This window comes from Podarcis erhardii (assembly GCF_964252035.2).
Source record: "Podarcis erhardii genome assembly, chromosome: 12".
In the NCBI taxonomy this organism is placed as follows: Eukaryota; Metazoa; Chordata; class Lepidosauria; order Squamata; family Lacertidae; genus Podarcis; species Podarcis erhardii.
The window spans coordinates 39,774,117-39,799,180 of record NC_138513.1 but is presented as its reverse complement, the minus strand read 5'-3'; the positions used below and the strand labels follow the sequence as shown (position 1 = coordinate 39,799,180).

The following is a 25,064-nucleotide window of genomic DNA, read 5'->3' as shown; positions in this document are numbered from 1 at the left end:
GGCCCTTGTGGTCTCTTCCAACTCTATGATTCTATGATTCTACACCTTGGATTTCCACAAATAAAAGAGCTACCAGAACATTCAGAGAGTGGAAGGTGGCACTGCCTGCCCCTCTCAGCCACAGCCCTGCTGAGAATGCTCATTTCAACTAATTCACATACCTATAATACAAAGTAGGCACACAGCACCTTTCAAGACAGGTGCCACCCCACTCAAGGTTCTTTCTAAACATCGGGCCCAGCATCAGCACATGGGATCCTTGTGTGGCGGCCCACTGCCCTGGTGCCTGCTTATCTTGCCACCCTCCACCAGGACCACTGACCAGGACCTCCAGCACTTGTGCAAGTTGACTGGTGGCCACCCCACCATACTGTCTCTCCCACACAATGCCCTTGCATAGAAGTTGCTCACATGGAGCCCTCCAAGTGTTGGTGGACTTACAACGCCTATCATTCCTGACGGCTGGCTATGTTGGGTAAGGCTGATGGGAGTAGTAGTCCAACAATATCTGGAGAGCACCACATTGGCTATTCCTGCCATCTAGTTCAATGTGGGAACTTCTGCAGTATGAGGTAATCTTCCCCTGGCAAAATTTAGGGGGGCAGTCATATGAAAGGAGCCCTACTGATTTTGGCAGGCTCTACTTCACAGGAGGTTTTTAAGCAGAGGTTGGATGGCTACCTGTTACGGATGCTTTAGTTGAGATTTCTGCATTGCAGGGGGTTGGACTAGATGACCCTTGGAGCCCCTTCCCACGCTACAGTTCTATGAGTCAATGATTACAGTTTAATGTGGGGGGGGGGTAAGCTTGGGGCTGGCCTTGCTCAACATAGGTGGTTCCAGACCTCCCTGAAAGAGATTATTTTGCCATGCAATCAAACGTAATTCAAAATTAAAAGAGCAGAAACCGCCGGGAACTCCTCTGTTACCAATCGTGGTGCCTTTTCTTTCTTTCTAAGGTGTCACAATTTGAACACAAATTACAAAAAGCCTCAGGGCAGTGTACTGAAGCTGATCAGAATAAAACTCAGCAAAAATAAACCCTTTGCCTGTTAGGAGCCATTGGGAGCATCATCCATATTAAAGCTGAACTGCTGATTTGCCACTCGTGCTTTACCAATATCCTCTCTGCCAGAGTGACCTTTTCAAGGTTTCTGTTATGCTATGTGATATTCTCCCAATAAAACCAATGTATACAGAAGAGCTGCCCATCAAAACCAGTCAACTGGGGCTTTATCAAAGCATTATCTAGAGAGGGACAGAAACAGGCTGAGCAACATTTATCAAATAGAGTAATACAACCTTTAAAGTAAGCCTCCAATGGGTCGTTGCTACATGAGGAGAATACAAATGCAGTTTCCTTTGCATGTCATTTAAGTTAGGAGAATTTGCCAGGAAATTCTCTCTATTCAAATTAATTTCAGGTCCAATAAATAGATGCCAGTGCAACACACACCGGCTATTCACAACATCATTATGAAGGTATGAGATACTTTATACTGAGTTGAAGAAATAATCTATTGAGCTCACAGAATTACAGAATTGTAGAGTTGGAAGGGACCATAAGGATCATTTAGTCCAACCCCCTGCAATGTAGGAATCTTTCACCCAAAGTGGGGCTCAAACCCACAACCCTGAGATTAAGAATCTCATGCTCAGCTCAGTTTTGTCAGTTCTGACTGGCAGAAAATTTCAAACTCACTTCCCAGGGTCTCAGGGAAATGAGGTACTAGGGACTGAATCTGAAGCCTCAAGTCCATCACAAAGGTGTGTCCTATGGGTTATAGTTTGGGCTTTGTCTGAGAGAGCTAAATCATAAGCCCAGATTTGGGAGACATGTTAAGCCAAACCACTAAGCCAGTGTGGTTTAGTGGTTAAGAGCTGTAGACTCGTAATCTGGTGAACCGGGTTCACGTCTCTGCTCGTCCACATGCAGCTGCTAGGTGACCTTGGGCTAGTCACACTTCTCTGAAGTCTCTCAGCCCCACTCACCTCACAGAGTGTTTGTTGTGGGGGAGGAAGGGAAAGGAGAATGTTAGCCACTTTGAGACTCCTTCAGGTAGTGATAAAGCGGGATATCAAATCCAAACTCTTCTTCTTCTTGGCTTTGCTTAGTGCAAAGCAGCCACTATCTCCTCTTTAGAAGCTTACACTTTTGCTCATTTGTGTTTTGGTTAGCACTATGTGCAAATGAGGACAATGTGTTCTACTACAAATGTACACAGAGGGCCAGACCAGGACATTGTGCTGCCTGAGGCAGAATAACAAATGGTGCCCCTCTTCCAAAGTCAAAAATATATAGCATCCAACAATGGCCAAGTTATTTGGCACCTAAGACAAAAAAACTCCACAAGTGCCTTGCCCTGAGAAACACAGTTTTGACTGAGACTAGAACTATATGTCCTCTTCTCAGAGACACTTAGCTCTTGGTATTGACAAATTCATCCTGGACTTCCAATTTGACAATGGAACTTGTGTCTTCTTTCAACAATGTAAACTGATGGCATTGACTAAGTTAGGGGTGGGGGTGTGTGTGTGTAATGAGGGAGACAGCTTCACCTTACAACTAAGGGCGCTCCATAATGAGGGATCCACCACTGAGAATGTTCTGTTGTGTGTTAGCATGAACATAACAGCAATATTTGTTCGTGTAAGTATTATTACTATTACTTTGTGATGTTCTGTGTGAGTTTGCGGTTGAGGATGAGAGACAAAGACTTGGAAATTATTTACCCATGTATGCCAGGCATATGATTAATGGTATTGTTTGAAATGTTGTGTGTGTGTGTGTGTGTGTATGAGTGTGTGTGTGTGTATGAGTGTGTGTGTGCAATTGACCAAATACAGGCACATGCGCGCGCACACAATCTACTTAAATGTTCTTCAATAATTGCTGGCACAGTTCAATAATAATTATGGATAATTTCAGTGAATATACTTTGCTATTTGGGGGGGGGGGGAATACATTTTGGCTAAAGCAACCTCAATCAGTTTATGGTTAATTCTTCATATTTTCATTTCCCGCCCCTCCCATCATTTGAACTATCCTGCCATGTTACTATGGTAACAACTATTGCCAAGATTTCCCGTAAATGAAAGGCAGGGAAGTGAGAGGGAGGAGAGGCAAAGTAGCCATAAAACTGACGCAGTTCATATGAATACTTGCCCTCGAGGAAGTATTATCTCTAAGGCCTGACATACAAACTGCTTCATAAGAGAAAGGCGGATTCATGGCAGGCATGCTAAAATATCTGTATGCTAGACTCTGAACAATTGGATTAAATATTTGATTGCAAAAATATCTGAGGGCATTTCACAATGAATAAGTTGTGACAGATGTAATCATTTTTCCTGCTTTATTTGTATCACATGATTTAATTCCTCGATTAAAAACAAAACAAAACAAAACCTCTATATAAAAATCTAGATGAAAGCCTTCTAGTCTCCTCTGTGGAGGGAATGGTTTTGCATGATTGGGTATGCAACCATGTGAGCTTCCACCTGCCATTTGAAATGGTACAGCCCACACATAGACTGGCCACCTTAGTGAGGACTGAGCTATAGAGCCAAGGGGAAAGCAGCAATCATATGAACTCTAACTTAGACAGAACAGCTTGTAAGGTTAGGTTTTCTAATCTTACAGTTATGGAAAGATGCCCCAAGCTGTCTGATAGAATTAAGAAATTGATTATTGAGAAACTGATTGCAATCAAGTTTAACAGAAGTACCGAAGTAATTGCTTGAAAAACATTCTCATTATATGATTGGCTGGCCAACTATTTTAGCAAAACAACAACAACCAACAACTTGTTTGTGATGGAAGCCATAATGGAAATGGATCTTTGAAAACATGGGCTTGACCTTTATGACGAAAGGTAAAAAAAAATCTCCTTGTTTTCCCAGATGGAAGGAAAAAGCTAACATCTGTAGCTTCTAGCACAAAGAGCTGAGCTGTTTTCTACCCACTAATTGCTGCAATTGGTTTGAAGTGCAAGAGGGGACAAGGAAGGAGGAAGGAGATTATATGTAGCCCATCTGCAGCCAACATCTGCCAAGGGGGAATAAGACTGTAGTAAAAAGAGTTTTGGATTGATACAGCTAAATACAGAGAAGTGGGGCTGCTTGATTCAAGGTGGCTAATTAAATGTGACTATTTTAAGCAGCAGCTCTCAGTACTTTTACCTGAAGTCTGTTCCTGCGGAATCAGTGAGGTCCAATCGAGAATCTTTCCTTCTTGTACACAGGTAATAAAACTGAAATAAACAACTCCATTAACTGCCAGTTGCACCCATGACACACTCTCTGTGTGCATGGACTGCATCACCAAGCTGAGGCTGACTGCTGAGCAGGAGGGGCATGGATATAGACTTGCCACGCCACAGCCACCAGTGGCCTCCACCTCATGCATGGTCTTTGGGGCTGCAGGGCTGGGGACGTAGACCTAATTTTTGCTCCTGGTATGAATAGGCTGCACAGAAGCCCAAGAGGAGGATCGGGGTCACTGGAGATGAGTAGACAGGAGTTGGGCTGATGTGTGATGGCTTGCAGGGAACCAGGCAGAGGGCCTTCTCGGTGGTGGCGCCCGCCCTGTGGAACGCCCTCCCATCAGATGTCAAAGCGATAAACATCTACCTGACATTCAGAAGACATCTGAAGGCAGCCCTGTTCAGGGAAGTTTTTAGTATGTGACATTTTAGTGTATCTTTCATCTTTGTTGGAAGCCGCACAGAGTGGCTGGGGAAACCCAGCCAGATGGGCGGGGTACAAATAATAAATTATTATTATTATTATTATTATTATTATTATTATTATTATTATTATTATTGCCATACTAGGATATGCCTTAGGAGGTGTCTGTGGTTTTACACAAAGAATCATAGAATCACAGAACTGTAAAGTTGGAAGGGAACATGAGGGTCATCAAGTCCAATCTCCTTCAATGCAGGAACCTTTTGCTCAACGTGAGGCTCAAACCCATGACCCTGAGGTTAAGTGTTTCATGCTCTGCCGACTGAGCTATCCCAGATGAAGACATGCACACACCCTCCTGGGAAGTGTATCCCATTCATTACTGTTGATAAGTGGGTCAGATAATTGCCACAGCCGAGCCCTGCTGTCTGAGCATACCCAGGACCCTTACTGTGTCCATATGCAAGGGGCCACTGTGTTAGTGAGTTCATGATTTTATTTCCATGAAATTGCACCCAGGATTCTCAATTAATGCATTTAGACTAGGAATGGGTGAATCTGGCAATTCTGATTTTTCTCTGTTTCTAATTTTTCCAATCTTAAATTCAGTTCTCCACAGGTCAGTTCCTTGGGTGCAGTTGTTGTTTTTTTAATCCCATAAAAATTCATCAGCGTGTTAGTGTGCATTTCTCCTAATGTACTCACATTTTTATCTGTAAGTTTGCCTAACATAAAGGTAAAGGGACCCCTGACCATTAGGTCCAGTCGTGACCAACTCTGGGGTTGCAGCGCTCATCTCGCTTTATTGGCTGAGGGCACCTATTTATCGTGGCCGACTCTGGGATCGCGGCGCTCATCTCGCTTTATTGGCCGAGGGAGCTGGCGTACAGCTTCGGGGTCATGTGGCCAGCATGACTAAGCCGCTTCTGGCAAACCAGAGCAGCACACAGAAACGCCGTTTACCTTCCCGCCAGAGCGGTACCTATTTATCTACTTGCACTTTGACGTGCTTTCGAACTGCTAGGTGGGCAGGAGCAGGGATCAAGCAACGGGAGCTCACCCCGTTGTGGAGATTCGAACCACCGACCTTCTGATCAGCAAGTCCTAGGCTCTGTGGTTTAACCCACAGCGCCACTCACATCCCACTTTTTTTTTTCCAAAGGCACATTCCCTAATGCATTTTCTATGCCCATTATACCTCAGTATATGCATTTCTGTACACATCACTTGGCTGGAATTTCTGCCCCATCCCTAATGTAGACAAGCTCTTCCAAGGAATAGCCCAATTTACTGGAAGCTGGTGGGCTCCAGAAACCAAAAAAGAAAGAAGAGACTCTCACCCATTTTTCTTTCATTCAAAATAGGCTTTTGATGAAACATTTGCATCAAGCAGCATGGACACCTATTTACATCATTCCTTTCAAGGGAAGGATAATTCTGAGAGTTTCCTGTCCTGTGTTGCTGAGTACGCTCATTGGTGGAAAGCTGATTGACTGCTATTATGAAACTTCACCAGCTTTGAAGTCTTTTTTTAAGACTCTTCTCTGTCACCTCTGATTTATTAAAGTTTCATTACAGGAGGAAAAGAATCCTATTGATTTACAGCAGTTTTTAGAGTTATGATTGGAGTGTTCAAATTCACGAACAAGAGAAATGTTCAAGCTGTGCAAAAATATATTGCTTTCCAGAGAAATATTAATAATACATCTGTTGCTGCTGAGATCTTTTATACTTTCGAGAGTGGGGATATAGTTGTAATATGTTTACAAGGATAGCTGATAAAAATCACCTGAGGTGTTTTGGTTTTTTTTTAATCATGTGTCAGGGAACTGACATCGGAGCCAGAGGTGGAGGCAAGGCTCTCAAGCGATGCTGGAGAGGGGCCCAGCAGGGAGAGAGGGAGCTCATCGGCTGGGGAAGGAAATCAGCGTAACACCAGGGATAAAGGGGGGCAGATGGGAGAATCAGCGAGGGGGCTCCAGGACGCTACCCACACCCACACTGCGCAGAAGACTTCCGCGCAGGGAAAGTAGGCGTAGGCTTGGCGTCAAAGAGCTTCTTTGCTGGAAGAAGTTCAAGAAATGCCCACTGACGGATTCTGCTAGCGACTGAACAGCCACGAAGTGAAGGGCTGTCCAGCCAGAACAGGTTTAACCAGGCTACCTAGCCAGGAGTGGCAGCAACTTACGCACGAGCAACCCCTTATAACTATTACATCATGCTATAACTTTTAATGTCTAAAGTTCTTTGAGAAGTCCAAACGCTCTGATAATCATTCAGTTATTTCAGCAAATTATCTATGCACCACTCCTCCCCACATTCGCACAAGAGGTCTACAGCCATGTTTTTCAAAATGTGTTCAGGAAAAGCTATTTATTGGATCATATTGTATTTAGAGAGCTGATATTCCGCTTTCCAAGAGATTTACAAATGGAGATTAAAATGAAATTACTGCAACACAAAACCATTTTGCAAAAAAAAAAAAAAAGACAAATGAAAGAAAACAGCATAAAACAAAGCATAAAGCAGGATGAATCCACGAGAAAAATTAAAAACAGCAAGGGGAAAATATTAACATCAGAATATTATAAGATGAAAAAGGCAGCAGGGTGAAGTGGGTGTCAAATTATTCCAAACATAAAATTATACTATACTGCTACCTGTATCAAATGGCTTTCTTCAGAATGGATAACTGACATTCAAAGGTATCTAAATTTGAGAGGAATTTGGTGAAGGTCGTACTACATAAAATACTACGGGAAGAGAGGAATTTTCAAGGAAGCAAACAAAACAAAATTCCTTGATTCTGAACTGCTGAGAAACTGGAAACAACATAAAAGTCCAACCAGCCCAAATGGCTCACCATCAATATGAAATGATATAGAGAAAAGTTGGAAGGTTTGAGATTTGGAGAATCAACGCTTCTGGCCTCATCCCCAAAATATGGAAGGAGGCCATTATAGTACCAATTCATAAAAAAGGCTCTCCAACGGAGCCGGAAAACTACCGTAACATCAGCCTCCTTTCGATCATAGGGAAAATTTATGCCAGCTTTTTGCTGACTAAACTATTGCGATGGGTAGATGAGACTAATCAGATTGGCCACGAACAAGCAGGGTTCAGAACTAAACGCTCTACAACCGATCATGCGATAGTTCTTTATCACCTTGCACGGAAGTACTCCTCTCCTCCCCGGGGCTACCTCTGTGCTGCCTTCTTAGACCTAAAGGCAGCCTTTGACAGCGTTCCTAGAAACATCCTATGGGAGAAACTTGCGAAACAGGGCATTGATAGAAGACTCTTAAGGCTTATAAGTCAGCTCCACGAAGGTACCCTTGCCAGAGTGAGACTTACTCCTGTGGGCGACCTCACAAATTCGATACCAATAAACAAGGGAGTGCGCCAAGGATGTATATTGGCTCCCTGTCTATTCAACCTATTCATCAGCGACATGCGAGCACCCCTAGTTAACTCATCTCTAAGTACACACGCGCCTAGACTAGCGGACTACCGCTGCCCACTCCTTTTATATGCGGACGACGCGGTAATTCTATCTTATACACGTGTTGGACTAACCAGAGCTTTGAAGATCTTTGCCACGTATTGTCAACTCAACCAATTAACCATCAACCATGTTAAATCCAAGATTCTGATTTTCTCCAGAAGCCGGAGATTATACGAATGGAAGCTTGGTGGAGCAAAAATAGAGCAAGTTCTAAAATTTCAATACCTAGGAGTTATTTTTCAATACAATTTGGGGTGGAAAGCTCAAATTCAACACCTACTTAACAAGGCCAAAACTCTGTCATATGCGCTCCTCCGATTCTTTTTTTCGGATGGAGCTTTGCATGTTCCCTCGGCCCTAAAGGTGTTCAAGGCAAAAGTGGTTGCCGTGGTTGCTTATGCTGCCCCGCTTTGGGCTGTGATGACAGATCTTGCTCCTCTCGAGACACTGCAAAATCAATTCCTACGTCGGCTCCTAATGCTCCCCCTGTGCGTAAGCAACGCAGCCATGCGACTAGAATTGAAGATCGCATCCTTAGAAACTTGCCTGTGGAAGCAAGTCTTCAATTATTGGTTATCATTGTGGCATAGATTACCAAACCACTACCTTGTCCAATGCTTATGGCGAGATGAATTCTCTAGCCTTTGGACTAGTAGAATTCATGCCAAACTCCTGAGTTATGGAATCTCTCCTTCAGATTCCCTAAAACTAGACCAAATTACCGCTCTAAGACTGATCCGCCAAAGACTGGATGACATCGATCTACAGCGAAATTATATGCTGGGGGGAGGTGTTTGTTCGCCTCAGAACATTGGTATCACTTTAACTTACTGCGTTCCATCATACCTCTCCTCCCTTTTGACTGTTGCCCATAGACTGGCCTTCACCAAAGCGAGGTTCAACGTTTTCCCCTCCAACGTCCTGAGACATAGATTCTCAAAGGGCCAAGCCCCCGCCATGTGCGAATGTGATAAGGAGACACCGGAGTCGCTCCAGCACATTATGTTCACTTGCCCCCTGTTCAATGTGCCACGGGCAAATTTGTTGGGATCAATCATACAGAAACTAGAGGGTACCCCACCAAAATTCCACCTTGCCCAAATCTTGCAGGATAAGGATACTCATACGACCCTGAAAGTGGCAAGGTTCCTGGTCGCTGTCCTTACCCAAAAGCGACGCCAAGGAGCACTACAAGCTAAGTAAGGCGTAGTATGCCATTCTATCTTATAGTATTTTATTGTTATAGTGGTGTTTTCGCGGCTGTTTTTCCCACGTGCACAAGTTGTTATTTATGTGTCGTTTTTACCTGTATGGGCCTATGGCCGTAAATAAAATTACTTACTTACTTTGAGATTTGGAGGTAATACGTTGTTTAGATATATGGACTTAACCAACCATGGACTGCTGATGGAGAATTAAAACATTAAATAATGTTTACATCAGGAAAATTCCCAATGGTGTGAATATTTTAAAGTAAAATCTTCAGCAAATAATTATCTGAGAATCCATCAGCAGCTAAGAGACCAATGGATTTTGACAAAATATTGATGAATGATAAAGATCACTTGTTGTCAAGGCTATACACCCTGTAAATATGGTAGTGAACCTACTGACAATTCAGAATCTCTGAATTCTCATCTGCAAAAAATAATTTCTCTCTGGAACATGAGTTTCTTGGTTTCAAATAGCTCAAATAACCTTTGCTCAACCAGCTTGCAGATTTGAGGGTCCCTGTCCCCTCTTTCTTTGACTTTTTATGAATTCTTTTGCAAACCATGTTCTAAGGAGCGAAAGGGTCTCATCTCCATTCTTACTAAGATCCTCTTGGATCTTAAATTTGAAACTGGTTACTCTGCACTTAAAGCTTGGGAGACGGATTGCAATATTACAATCATTGATACTTAGTGGTAACATCTATGGTCTTGTTCCAATTCGAAAGTGACATAAAGGTATGCTGAAACTGATTTATCACTGGCACTTAACACCAGTAAAGCTCAGCTATATTCATAACTCACTATCCCTATTTTGCTGGAGAGGCTGAGGACCTCAGGGGTCATATTTGCCTGTGGTGGGCATGTGAAAGAGTAGAGAGCTTTAGGGCTTAATTTTTTTATATCATTGGATAGGTTATCAGCCAAACACTTATTCCTGACTTAGCTCTCCTCTCCATTGAAAAAACAACTGCATTCAGTAAAGAATTGTATAAGGAACAGATCTCATGTATGTTAATGGCAGCAAGATTATTATATGGTAGGAAGTGGAGGACACAAATGGTGCCAACAACAAATGGATGGATTGACTAATGCCAAAATGACCCATTTCATAAAGACAAGAGAGACAAGGTAGTTCTGAGGGGAGGAATAAAAGGTAAAGGTACCCCTGCCCGTACGGGCCAGTCTTGACAGACTCTAGGGTTGTGCGCTCATCTCACTTAAGAGGCCGGGAGCCAGCACTGTACGCAGACACTTCCGGGTCACGTGGCCAGCGTGACGAAGCTGCTCTGGTGAACCGGCACCAGAGCAGCACACGGAAACGCCGTTTACCTTCCCGCTATAAAGCGGTACCTATTTATCTACTTGCACTTAAGGATGCTTTCGAACTGCTAGGTGGGCAGGAGCTGGGACCGAACGACGGGAGCTCACCCCGCCACGAGGATTCGAACCACCAACCATGTGATCAGCAAGTCCTAGGCGCTGAGGTTTTACCCACAGCGCCACCCGCGTCCCAAGGGGGGAATAGAAGCCATTTATTGATCATTGCAAGCTAAAAATTGTTACTTCCACACCTAAGGAAAATTTTAGGTTACGCTAAATGGACTATTTTGCTATTCTTCAACTTCCTCTTATTATTCAATATCTTAATAATGGTTCATGAATTCTTGATGCCTTCAGCAATGGGGAACTCTTGAGTTTTATCACTGTGCAACTGCACTCACTACATAATATTGCCCTCCGCCCCTGCCCAGACAGAAAACGAATCAAAACTTGGAAGAGTGAGGAGAGCCTCACAAATTGGCTAATAGAGGAATGAAAAGCCCCAGGATTTAAAAGGGAGACATAACTTTTCTATAAATCATCTGAGTTGCATGCAATTTATTGGAGACCGGCAGCTTCTAATATTCTATGAACTCTTTCTGAAAGTAGAAATAAGATGTGACATGAAGACTTTTGGGAGTGTGCGAATTTCCAACTTCTCTCAAGCACTTCTGCAATGATTCATAGCTCCAAAGGACTCCCGGTATCATGCTGTTTAGTCCTATATTCTTCCAGGCTGAGAAATGCAGTTGAACACTTGTTAGCAGCATGGGAGACCTCCAGGCTGAAAGTGGCAGTGAGATTCAAGTCTATTGAGCTATCTATTAAGAACTGTCACAGCAGATTGCTACAAAGTTTTGCCTGTAATTGCAGTGCATGCTTAAGGCCAGATGTGTTCAAAACTGTATGGAGAAACTTCCAGCTAGGTACCATGGAAAAGTTAGAACTCTAGAGGAATAGCAAATTGCGCACATCAATGCAACCTGTGCAGATTTACTTATTCCGTGTGGATTGACTGAATCACCATACTAATTGAGGTTTTTGGTGGGAAGGAGTGGTGAATATGAGCTGAAGGGGGTAAAGAAATGCAGGTTGGCTACATTTTGCAGTGACAACATATATGGGTACTGTAGGACGACAGAAGCTTGCCACAATCTCTGGTTAGTTATGCATTGAAATCTGCCTCCTATTATGCTTCCTGATAATGGAGAGGCTTATAAGAGCACTTTCACTGCCATCAAGCCATTACATAGAAAGTAGCTCTCATTCCTCTGCGTACATCACATTTTGTCTATAGAAAAGAGGCACTTCCTATGAACCGTTGCTTATACCCAATAAAAGCTTGGTGCTGGCTACCTGTGTGCTACTGGGCTCGATTAAAGGTGTTGGTAATAGTTTATAGGGGGAAGTGGGTGGCGCTGTGGGTTAAACCACAGAGCCTAGGACTTGCCGATCAGAAGGTTGGCGGTTCGAATCTCCACAACGGGGTGAGCTCCCGTTGCTCGGTCCCTGCTCCTGCCCACCTAGCAGTTCGAAAGCACCTCAAAGTGCAAGTAGATAAATAGGTACCGCTCTGGCGGGAAGGTAAACGGCGTTTCTGTGTGCTGCTCTGCTTTGCCAGAAGCGGCTTAGTCATGCTGGCCACATGACCCGGAAGCTGTACGCCGGCTCCCTCGGCCAATAAAGCAAGATGAGCGCCGCAACCCCAGAGTCGTCTGCGACTGGACCTAATGGTCAGGGGTATCTTTACATTTACCTTTAATAGTTTATAAACCCCAAATGAGTCAGGGTCCAAATATCTGAAGGAGCACATACTCCTGTGCCAGCCAGTTCAATTCTTAAGATTGGCGGGTAAGTGGGTGGGCTTTGCTTGTAGTCACTGCCAGGATTCATGGAGTTGGGAAGTTCAGAAAGGTCCATGTGGTGGGGCCTCAGCTTTGGAATTATCTCTCCCCCCCCCCCCCCCGGTGTGTCTGTCTTTCACATTGCTGCTTTTCAGACGTCAACCAAATATATTTTTATTTACCCAGGGTTTTACAGTTTGATACTGTGATAAGGAGGGGTTCAATCCACAGTAGCAATGCATGACTTGATGTTTTAGTGATTTATTATTTAATTTTTTAGCTTGGGTGTGCGCTTATAGATATTTGATATATTTTGCTTTGGTGCTTGTTGTATATCATCCATTGCTCCTTTAGAGAAAGGGCAGTTCACAAACACCCTAAATAAATACTCTAAATAAAAGCCATGTGTCACAGATGTCAGTGACTAATGGAATATTTACAGTGATGCTTAAATCCATTTCCCCCCATTTCCTACATACATTATTCAATAATCACATTGGCTGGAATATACATTCATTTTTAAAATAGCTCTCCTTCACTTCTGATTCTGAGCTGACAGCATTCACACATGCAGTGGGAGAGAGGTTGAAAGACACTTTTAGTGCCATGTATGAAAATAGGCCACTGCATATGTAAATCTTCTATTAGATGATGAACTTGTACTAATATGTCTGGCATAAGATGAACTCATTCTACTGCTTTGGTTCCCAGCATAAGGAATCTGCATTGGCAAATTGCAAGTGTATGGAGGATATGCATTAAAGAAAGCTACCCTTTCTCATTAATCTTGAAAGAGCTTTCCTTTGGCTCTTTTTATAAACGTGTCAGAATGAGCATAAAAGTGAAGATGCCTTCTGTCAAGATACTATCATGCTGAGAACTGTGGGCAAATGCAGGGATTTGCCTGTCTGCTCACAAGACCAGCCAATGCCATCATGTAGGAGTCAATCAGCTTTTAATGCTAAATTTAATGACATGGTTTTAAAACATGGTATACAAATCTATACTCTCAGCCCCTTTTTAATAGCCTACGCCTGTGCATATTTTGGCTAGGTTGAAAAACTTCCCAAATGTATCTGTGGTTTTAGAGTGACATTGAATACAATTCACCACCATTAATTCTTTTTTCCACTGCTTGCTGCACCGTAAGTCAGGTTTGATGGTTTGGGGTACAATACAGAGTCGGGGAAGTCTCTGCTGTGCAGAGCAAAACAAATACAAATTGTAAAGGCCTGCCTATATGTATTTATGCAACCCTTCACCTGCTCATTTTGCACACATATGGATATGATACCCTTAATGTTACACCCCATTCTGGATGAATATGATAGAATAACACCAGTTTAAAGTTGGAATCAGCACAACATCTTTGCCCTGTCTGCATCTGCTTTGGAATTGTTTTTAAAATGTTTTTGATGTATTGTCACTTTTTTTTTTGCCACCCTGGGCAGCTTTGAAATATAAATTTAATAACCAAACCAACCAACAGCACACATGGTACAGAGAAAGGCATCAGTCAGACTGAAGTTGTGTCAATATCGTGGTATTAGTGTACACGTGGGTCACACAGATCCATTCCTTTTGTGTCTGCATTTGTATACTTTTGTCTATACAAAAGCACTTTACATTTCTTTTGTCTCTGATACCTATACACTGACATTTCCCACTGGGTAGTGTTTGCTGAGAAGTTACCACATGGTTGTGTGTTGCCCCTTTCTTCTCAATCACTGGTTTCACACTCTCAGATACCCTCCATTAACTTTTCCCTTACGGGGCATGCACACAAGTATTTCCTTGTTGACAGTCTGGGGGTGCGATGCAGGGTTGGGGAAATAGCTGCTGAGCAAAACAAAAAAACAAACACATGAGGAGACATGTGGAAGCTACAATATGACCAGCATAGATCCCTTATGTTCCTCAATTTGGAAACAACGACCAGATAATATCCACACATTTGAACAAACAGAGTTCAATCATGTATTTATGGCAGTAAAATTAATGGCGGGGGTGGGACGGGACCTTTTGCCAAGAAAGGGAAGAAATGGTACTCAAAATGGAAGCATTTATGGGAAATGAAACATGCTCGATTCATATATGAATTATCTCCTTCTCCAGAGGCAAAGAAATTTGAGACAATGTCCTTCAGATGAACAACTGCTGTCTTCTTTGTACCTGAAGAAGGTGATACACCAAAATGCACTGGGCATTTTGCATTTCCTGTAAATGTTTCCACTTTGAACATTCTTTCAAGGCTTTGTCTCCTTCTAAGGGTCTTTCAGCCCTCTTGGTGCTGCCACCTCCTTTTTCTTCTCAGAAAATCTGTTTAACACTGCAGTGTGTTAAATGGGGATGAATATTCCAATTACAGTTTCCTTCAGTTTCTCCTTTCTCCCAACCTAAATTCAGTTCTCCACACTTTTTTTCAGCTATTTGCATTATAAAAAAGTCCTCATGAAAATTCATCAGCATTGTATTAATAATTTCTCCAAATATACACTTTTGGAACGTAGTTTTATGCATTTCTACAAGCAATTTCTGCAAATATAATGTATTTTGGCATGCTATTTTAAAAATGTATGGTGAGGGTTGCACTCTATCCCCTAATATATGCTAACACATTGTTTGGTTGAAGAACTGCATCACAAATTTGGGGAACGTATAAATTTAGAAAGATAATTGTGACTGGTTCACATGTGCGTTCAAAATGTGTGGATAAAGCAGCTTCTCATTAAAATTCAAACAAAATAAAATTTATCCCCATCCCTAGTTACAAAGAACAAGCTTTGAAGTCAGTCATACGTGCAATTATCCAAACTCCAAATATTATGCTCATTGGCTTTGAGGAATAGAAAACTGTTATGCATTACACATGCCTGCTTGAAATTCAAAGAATTGGTGTCTTAAGAAGTGTATACTTTTGACAAGAGGAGGCATGCCCAGTTTCACTGAAGTCTAACGGTTACATTCTGCTGTCAATTATGTATGCGCAAATCACACTGACTTTAGCAAGGCTTATGCATGTGTCACTAAGCGCAGGAATGCAGCCTTCTGCATTACTTAAAAACACTATTTGACATGATCAAAGAAATCTGAAAACGCAACTGGATTTCTGCTATGGAACTGGTTCGTGCATAGGAAGAATATGAAAGCAACGCTGATTGGGAGAAAAACATCAACAAACAACTTTTCCAGATAGGAAGAGGAACATCCTGCTGTTTTCTATGAGCGGACTGTCACCAAGTCATATAACTCACTCCTTCTAAGCTAGCTAGATCCAAAGGAGCTTTGGATGTGGAATGCAGCACTCCCAGAGGCAGATTCAAATTTAAAGTAAAGCAGACAGAATAAATAGTGAAGATGTCACCACTCATGATGTTTTTTGCCTAGCGTTATATTTTCCTCTCAAACAGAAAGTGACATCCTTTGCTTTTTAAGTATCAAAAACTCCAAAAATATATCAAACAGCAGCCTAAATGTGTTGCCGAATGGTCTACATTTATTACTGCTCAGATTGTGTATTCTAAATATAGAAAAACTAAGGAGCTTTCAGCTTGGCCTACAAGAAAAACTAAATTCAGTGAACAGCTCATATTATGGAAATACATTATCCATGTAACGGCTAATAATAATTGCTCCCTCCCTAGTGGCTTTTCTCTACAGAAGAAAATATATTGTTGCGCACCATCCCAATCTTTGAGTGATGCAAGATTTCAGGGGGTCCAGGTGCTTACCCACGGTTTGGGTTTCCTTTGAGAATGAGGCACAGCGGAGACTGTGGTGTCTTCATGATATATGGTTTATTTACACATACAGTGGTACCTCAGTTTAAGAACAGCCCTGTTTACGAACGATTCAGTTTAGGAACTCCACAAAACTGGAAGTAGTGTCCTGGTTTGCGAACTTTACCTCGGTCTAAGAGCGGAAGCCGAACGGTGGAAGGGCACCGGCAGTGGGAGACCACATTAGGGAAAGCGTGCCTCGGTTTAAGAGCGATTTCAGTTTAAGAACAGACTTCCAGAACGGATTAAGTTCGTAAACCAAGGTACCACTGTATATACAACCTGAGCCTATGGTGGAGTCGTTAACAGCATTAACACCCCAAAGGGTATTGTTTCTCCCATAGCCACAGCCTTGGATTCAAACAGATATCAAATATTGTTCTGTCTCTCTGTTTTCTCCCAGATTACTGTTTTACATCTAGGTGCCATGGCTGCAAAACTCTACTCCAAACGCTGGCTTTGTCTGTTGAGGCTCTTGCACTGAGCCCCTTAATCCCCCACCATATCACCAGGAACCTAGTTGGACTATTTTCAGGAATAAGAAGACTTGATTAGCTTTTAGCACTTGCTCCAGGGATTAGAAGGGTCTGGCATATAGCTTAACACCCCAAACTCATAACAATAAAGACCCAGAGGGCGGGGGGGGGAGCAATTTCACAGAGGTAATGCTTAATTATTAAACTTCAAGAGGAGAAAGGTTTAAGCAGCCCCTTCCCCTGTGTGCAATCATGGCCTCCTTGGCTATATGTTGTTTTGTTTTTTAAAGCAAGTGAAACACTGGATTGGAGTGAGACACTGAACTGGATTGGTTATTAGTATGAATGATTACTGGTGCCATTGCTGGTGTTGGACATGCTGTGTGGGACTGCCTTCAGTCATTCACATATTACTATAGTCATCTGCAGTGAAGAAGCCTGCATGCAATCAATGTGGACATCTAAGTAAGGCCACTCTTCCCTTCAGTAATCGTGTGATGCCTCCTTCATGCAACTAACATATGGATTCAGAGATGAGAGAATGTTTTCACTGTTTTAAGAATATTTTAACTATAACTGTTTTAGATGCTTTCAACTATGTTTTCACTGTTTTTAGATTTTTTAAATTGTTTTTATGAGGGTATGTTTGCCATCCTGGGGTCCTTCGGTAGGAAAAGCAGGATGTAAGTTCAATAAATAATAATAATGAAGAACTTCGTTGAACTTAATTCTCATTTGAATTAATGGAATGTAAGTCATGACTAGCTTTTCCCATTGATTTCAATAGGAGCTAAGTCAGCTATCCTAGGCTGCAATCCTATATACTTTTTCTGAAAATAAGTCTAACAGAAACCTAGTGGGGCTTACTTCTGAGTAGACATGCATAGGCTTGTGCTGTTAAGTCTGGATCCAACCCACTATGCGAAGCTTTGACCACAAACACCTCACACTGCACAACTGTTTAGTCCTGCTTAACTCCAAAGAACCTGGATGGGAGCTTAATTTCACAGTCACTTAAAGTCCTCCCCCCCCCAATATATTCACTATTATACATTCAGTTTCAGCCACCCATGAAGAAAGAAAGCACAACAAACATCTATACTGAATTATTATGGTTCAAGCTGCAGGGCTTAATCACCATATTAGGGGTGTGTTATTTTTTAAACTCTCCTTACAAAGCCAGGCGCTTAATGAAAGTAGCAAATGTAGCATAATATGTGTCTCGTGGCAAATGAAGGAAAGCTGTAGACACATGTTCACTTTAATTGACGCTTATCAACAAAAGCCCTTGTAGTGGTTTCAAGATGTTAATCAACGTACCTATTTTGAAATTTTGGTTTCCCTCTCCCCATTCTTCTTATTTATGCATAGAAGGTATATCCACCAGAGAAATGTTGAAAATACAATGTACAGCTTCTATTCTGTGCATGCTTGCTTGAGGATTAAGAATAATTACCTAACTCCCCATAAGAGTTCATAGATGCATTCTTTTTAAATGATCATAATAATTTAAAATTAAGTTACCATTAGATAGCTACAACAGATCCCTGCCACCCTAGCTACTGGTAGGCTTCAAACTAGAAATGTGCATGGCTGGAAGGGCACTGGACGCAGGGCAACCCCATCATTAGGCAAAGTGAGGAACCCACCTCATGTGGCCGGTGCTGGGGGGCAACAGCTGCAACGCCTAACTGTTCCTCCTGAATGCCCCACCATTCCTCTCTGTTGTGACATCGTCTTTTATGTGGTGAAAGATGCTCTCCTTTCACTAATGTTGAATTCAGATTTGGTTGCCAGTTCAGCTGGCTACTGTATATGGAATGGTAGAGGGGCATGTGTCTCCTTCCCTTCTCCTGATCGAGAGCAGAGGGGTCAATTGTAGGGTGTCCCTTTGCAAGCAGGTTCTCTGCAGGGAAGCCACTTGCAAAGGAGCAACCTGAAGGTGTGATGGCTCAACAGCTGGTGCACACAGGCATCAATCCTGTGTGAGGTACCTGTTCAGGGATGGAATGCCAGGAAGGAGGGAGTACCAGGTGGTTGTGGGCTTCTAGCTTCTCCCAGGAAGACACAGTCAAGTTGGTCTAAGCCTCTACATGGGGTTTTCCCAAACACTGCTTGCTTTTCCTTCCTGCCTGATGCCCCACCCCCAGAGCCTTGGGTCCTTATGGGCCATGCATCCTTACCAACAGCGATCCATGGATGTCTCTACCCAACTTGGCCAATGTCCAAATCCCTATGAATAGGTTCAATTTTAAGCTAGGGGCATGGACCTGGAGCGAATCTGGTGCACAGCCATATTGGATGGGGTTATAGGAAGACTGTATAGATGTCCTGTTGTGGCCCATTGTAATGCTCGCACGAACCCATGTGTATTCCTGCAGATGAGTAGGAGGGGAGGGAGGGAGGTGGTAAATTTATGAGAATCTTTCATGGAAGAATGCTGTGACACCATCCTGAAACTTGCTCTCACTCAGCAGAAAGATCAAACCTACATTTCTCACTGAAATTTCTCCTCCACTCTGATAGCAGCATTTTCACTGGGACTCTGGCATCGTTTAACATTACATGTTGATCCAATGGGCCTCGGCTTCCCTATAAATGTGGCCAAGATCACGGGCTAGGGTGATATCTTTATAGCTGTTATTTTATGTGAACTAGTAGCCAGTTTTAGAAAACGCAGTAAACATTTTTACTGCGAGAGAGAGAGCGCGCGCGCGAGAGAGAGAGAGATTCACAGAGCAACATTAAGCCAGCTTCCATGAGGATTAAAGTTCCAGAATAAAAACCTTCTAACCCTATTCATGTCTAATATGTTCTTACTCTTTATGAATGGTAACTGGAGTGTGTGAAAAGCAATTGGAACAAGCCCATTAAAGTAGAAAGTCTGCCTAGCAGGCATAAACAAACTAGTTTATTGGAAATTAAACAGACATATAGATCATCTCTTTGCTGTAAGGGACAAAGAACACTTTTACAATCGTTCGAAACAAATATACTGCACAGATTCTTCTCCCCGCCCCCTGACTAGCTTTAGTTATAGAATGAAACAATTCTGCTCCATTGTACAAAAAAATTAGCTTGTTCATTCACTCAACCTGCGCTGAAATTCACATTTTTGAAAAAGTTGTATTTTAATAACAAGTTGCGCCACTTTCACTGTTTATATGACAACACATCAGTACTTTTTTTTGTCACTGAAATCCCTGAGAGGATCTCTGTATTTTTTATCTCTTTTCTGTTCTTGAAAAGCTTATACACTAAAAGCCCAAAGCAAATCTTGCAATCAGGGACATTGACAGAAAGGGCTGACACATCTTTTATATTCTGCTTCCAATACTTTTTAGAAACCTAGAAGTTTGTTCTCAAAAGCCATGCAAAAATCAATGAATGTTTCAGTCTGTGACTTACATCTGCATAATACACATCATGTGCAATATGCATCACCACATGATAACAACCTGCTTCTATCTGGTTGACAGTTTTGCAGGCTCACCCACCCAAAAGCATAGAAAGCTGAAAGGGACTGCCAGAATTGAGGAGCTGCTGGGTGATCCATTGTTTATCTCTGCTTTTTGATCTCCTACCAGTGCAACTCCTACCATGTCTACTCAGAGTGAGTCCTACTGGATTCATTGGGGCTTTCTCCCAGGTAAATGGCACTACAATTGCAGCACTATATTGCTATCCCTGCCCTAACCTGCCAACTGCATGCATGCATGCATGCATCAGCTGAAGTAGATTCTGGCTTATGAATGCAAAGACTAAGATTCATTAATGTTTGTTTTTTGTAGCCTATGTATCTGAATTACACTTGGGAAAAGGCTGAAGCTCAGTGGTAGAGCATCTGCTTTGGAAGTAGACTGTCCCAGTTTCAATTCCTGGCATCTCCAGGAATGTCTCCTATTTGAAGTCAAGGAAGAAGCCTCTGCTAGTCAGGTAATACTGAGCAAGGTGAACCAATAAAGCAGCTTGCTATGCTCAGATGAAGTGAATTACATCAGTAATAATAATATACTAATCACTTATGTGCAGATGAAGTAAATTTTAGGTGCATTATAGAAAGTACTGCATTCACCAGTGCTTGCATTAGCATTAGCTGGGGATATAATATTTTCATTAGCTTAAACTCTATTAAATTATCTTGTGGTGATGAATATAACAGTAAATAGAAAAACATCTTAATCTGTGCTGCTTTCATAAATGGGTTGGCAATGACCCTCGTAAACTAACTTGAAATCCTCTTTTCGGAAATGATTTTCAACCTCTCTTGCAAACAGATGAGTACATCCTATGTATCTATTCAGACTGTGTGAATTATGAACATGTGAAAATAACTTTCAGCCATACCATACTCCATAAATACATAATCCCTAAATAGATTACTGCTGACTAGAAACATTCCATCACTATGTAAAAAATGAACACAAAAGAATTCCTAATAACCATAGCAGTTAAAACACCTAATAACTTTTAATGGAATTAGATAGCATGGCATGTAGCTTGCGGAAAGTAATTTGATGACATGAATCAAGGTTTGGATATAAAACATTTATCAACAGATAAAACCTACTAAACTAAACTAAAGGAACTGAGTACATATTTATCCCCTTTAATTTTACTTTATTTAGCAGCTCTAAAGCTAAACAAACTCTTGATTTGCAAACATGCAAAGTACAGCTACTATGACAACAATAAAACTAGTAGATTGTATCTGAGAGTTCAGGGTCAAAAACAAGTCCTGCATGGAACAAAGAGACACCTTAAAATTAGAAATGTCAAAGAAGTTAATATTATTAGAAATATGAATTTGGAGAATTGCTAAATAGGTGATATAATGAAATTCAGTTAGAGGGGATTCGAGGAAGTCTGTTATCAATGTAATGAAATTAGGATTTGGTAGTAACAATTCTGTTTTTTAATTCTGTTTTTGTGTTTTGTAATGTTTTTTTTCCTCTTGTATCTTTTTTATGTGATAAGTGTGAAAACCAGTAATTTTTTTTAAAAAAATAAAAATAAAAATAAAATTAGAAATGTGACCTGATGTACAGCTGCTACAAAAAGTAACAAATACACATCTGGCTCTGTTCTCCCCCATCATAACATCTGGTAGAATTTACCTGCATTCTCAGCTCTCAGACCCAAGCTGGAGCATGTAGTATGTACTGCCATCTTCCTCAAGACACTGCTCTTAATAAAGCCCCCATCACTTCCATGTTGCAGGAACCAATGACTGCGCCACCATTCTGCTGAATCAACAGTTCTATACAGCACAGAAGGAAATGCTCTAGCCAGAATCTTAGACACTCCTCTGTCCAGGATCTGGATGTGACTCCGCCTTTCCTGATGACACCTTGTTTGTAAGTGCCTGTGCCAAAGACCACTCACCGCCTCAACCCCAACCCCTGCTGGGACCGGACAGCTATGCCTGGCATTATACTGCTTCTCCTCTTTATCACTGAGAACGAGGGGGGGGGGAGAGAACATCAGCACACAGTTACGTTCTAAACACTATGGAGGAGCTGGGAATTACGATTTGCAGCCACAGTTTTATTTATTTTATATATACCCCTTAATCATCAAAACCTCTAAGCGGTTATCAGAGGCAATCATGCATTTGGCAGCATCCAGGCATTTAGCAACATGGCTAGGTTGTCCCTAGTAGTTCAGACAAGTGCTGTAAGAGAAATTGGCAGAGATCCAACTCTAAGACACATGGGCCCATCCATTTGCTATCACCACTAGAAAAGAAAAGAAAACAATTTAACAACTTAACCCCTAGCACAAGAAAGGGGAAGAAATGGATAAGGTGGGTTGTGTGAGATGAACAATGGAAGGAAATTTACAATAAATTTTGATGAACATTAAGAGGGGGGAGAAGGGGGGGGGGCAAGAGTAGTATTACTCATATCCAAAGTAAGTACACCTACAATAGAGAGAAAATGTCAAAGTATTCAGATGATTGTCTACTTACTAAGCAGTTGGCAATAGAGGACTTGTAAACTTCTCTTCATGGTATCATCTGCTCCAGGTTGTCCTGCAGTTTATTCATGATTCTGTCTAGGGGATGATGAAGAAGAACAGTATATGAATAAGTTTGTTTGTTGTTTGCTTTTGTGTTTGTTTGTTAAGGAGCTATCCTGGTCTATGTGGCCTCTTTGGCCTTACAAGCAGCTAAAAAGAAACATAATCAGAAATTGTCAAAATAGGTTGCAGAGTCCCTGTGTCGTACTTGGCTGACCAAGTTGCCAACTGTGATTTTTAAAAAAATAAGGTATGTGAATTAAAATGAAGCAGACAACTGAGTATTTCTGCTACTGGGTCTCTTTATTATACAGATTGGGAGCCATTCATCAAGGGTGTTTATTGTGAGATGGGTGCTCCTCATGCATGCACATTTTCTGGCAATGCTGGTATAAAAATGCCAGCCCACATCTGCAAGACCACATATCCCCCATCCCTGCACGGTTTTCATAACCATCTGTCTGATGTTTCTTACAGAGAATTAGTATCACCACTCCTCCCCACCCACCCGGTAATTTTGGTAGTTGGCATGCACCCAACCAATTCATAATGATCTCTGAGCAGTTCCAGGAGGCACCCAAGAAATATATAACAAAGCTTATAGGTGACTGTTGTGTTCAGATCCTTATCACCAAAACACATGGATCCAAAGAAGAATTACATTAGTTTCATGAAGCCACAGGGGTTTTAAGACTTATTTTTATTGGGGGAAAACCTGCTTCTGAAACCAAGGGAAATTTGAAAAAACAGTTGGGAGGCAGCTAAATAAAGCAGGGTGGTGGTGTTTTTGTGTGTCAAACATTTCACTGGAATCTGTGTAAGCCTATGCAGGTCTTTGAATCCTAGCCGTTATCGTTTGTTATTGCAACCAGATCCAGAAAGCCTCCACCAGCATCTATCAAAGAGCTTTACTGCAGAGCCTGCCACTTCAGGCTGAAGAGCCAACTCTTGAAAAAAAAAAGTTAACAATCTTTAGGCACTTGATACCTTTTATTTCTCATAATAACTTCTCTCCCTGTCTTCCAACTCAAGGCATTTGCAAGCTATTCCAATGCACTCCACTATAATTCCTTCAGAGCTTATTTAAGAGATGGTCTTGAAGGCATCTGCACTACAAGCCAAACCAATAAACAGCACTCCGCCACTGATTAAATGCCAGGAGTTTATGAAAGCAGGAGGACCAAATTTGATTTGTAGATGGAAGTCTCCTAGGATTGCCACTTTTATTAGCTCCATTTGCCTGCGGAAGAGGCGAGACATTCACTTATGCTATCACTTTACAGCTATTTATACACATGGTGACAAAGAATACTCCTATTTGGATATCTCCCTTCTCTCTTCCTGCTCTCAATTTCATTTTAAAACTGGTTGTGAATGTGAAAATGGTTCAATATTTCCTTAAGGGAAGACATCATTTTCACTTAAATAAAATAATATTTACTTATGTTCCATTGATCTTCTGCATAAAGCGAGTTATCCTGAAGGTAAATAGTTTCAAAGAAGGGCTTTTAAATATTAAGAGAGCAACCCAAAGTTCCTGAGGAGGTCTGCTGAGGAGCAGTTAGACATTGTAGACCTTCCTCTCCATTAGCAGAAAGGGAAGTCCACAGACGTAAGTGGTCCATTTGAGTCCTTTTCGCAGAGGAGGAAACCTCTGCCATCGTTCCCACCACCTCATAGATGTATTTCAATATGAATTTCAATATGAATTTTCATTCAGATTTTTTTAAACAAATGCAAATGAATGCAAAACCAGGACGTAACAGGCTTATGAACATGTGAAGCTGACACAGACTGGAAGTAGACTGATCAATCCATCAGATCCACCCTCACTCAGATCCTATGTGTACTGGGGTGTATATGCATAGTCCCTGTGCAGGAATTCCTATTCATGTACAGAAAGAAGGGGCAGGGCTCACCCCCCCATATATATATTTCTTCACAAGCAGCCCTGTTTAAGGAAGTTTTTAATGTTTGATGTTTTATTCTGTTTTTAATCTGTTGGGAGCCATCCAGAGTGGATGGGAGGCCCAGCTGGATGGGTGGGGTATAAACAATAAATAAATTATTATTATTATGTCATCTAAGAGATTTATTCCACCACTGATGTGGTCTGTCCACATCAAGCTGGCTTTAAAAGCAGGGGTGGGAGGCATTTTTCAGCCTGAGGGCCACCATTTCCTTCTAGGGTACCTTCTGGGGGTGGCCTGTGGGGC

At 41.8% G+C, this 25,064-nt stretch overlaps 1 protein-coding gene across 3 annotated transcripts in view; it reads right to left on the bottom strand.

Moving 5' to 3' along the window:
* TMEM108 (transmembrane protein 108) overlaps positions 1 to 25,064 on the bottom strand; it is a 186,717-nt gene that overhangs the window by 75,746 nt on the left and 85,907 nt on the right. For 2 of the 3 annotated variants that reach the window (XM_081882262.1, XM_081882266.1), the window contains exon 3: positions 22,799 to 22,884. In XM_081882262.1, the coding sequence (XP_081738388.1) occupies positions 22,799 to 22,838 (40 nt within the window). In that variant the 5' untranslated portion in view covers positions 22,839 to 22,884. The remainder of the gene's footprint in view (positions 1 to 22,798; positions 22,885 to 25,064) is intronic. The other variant, XM_081882263.1, reaches the window with a different exon arrangement.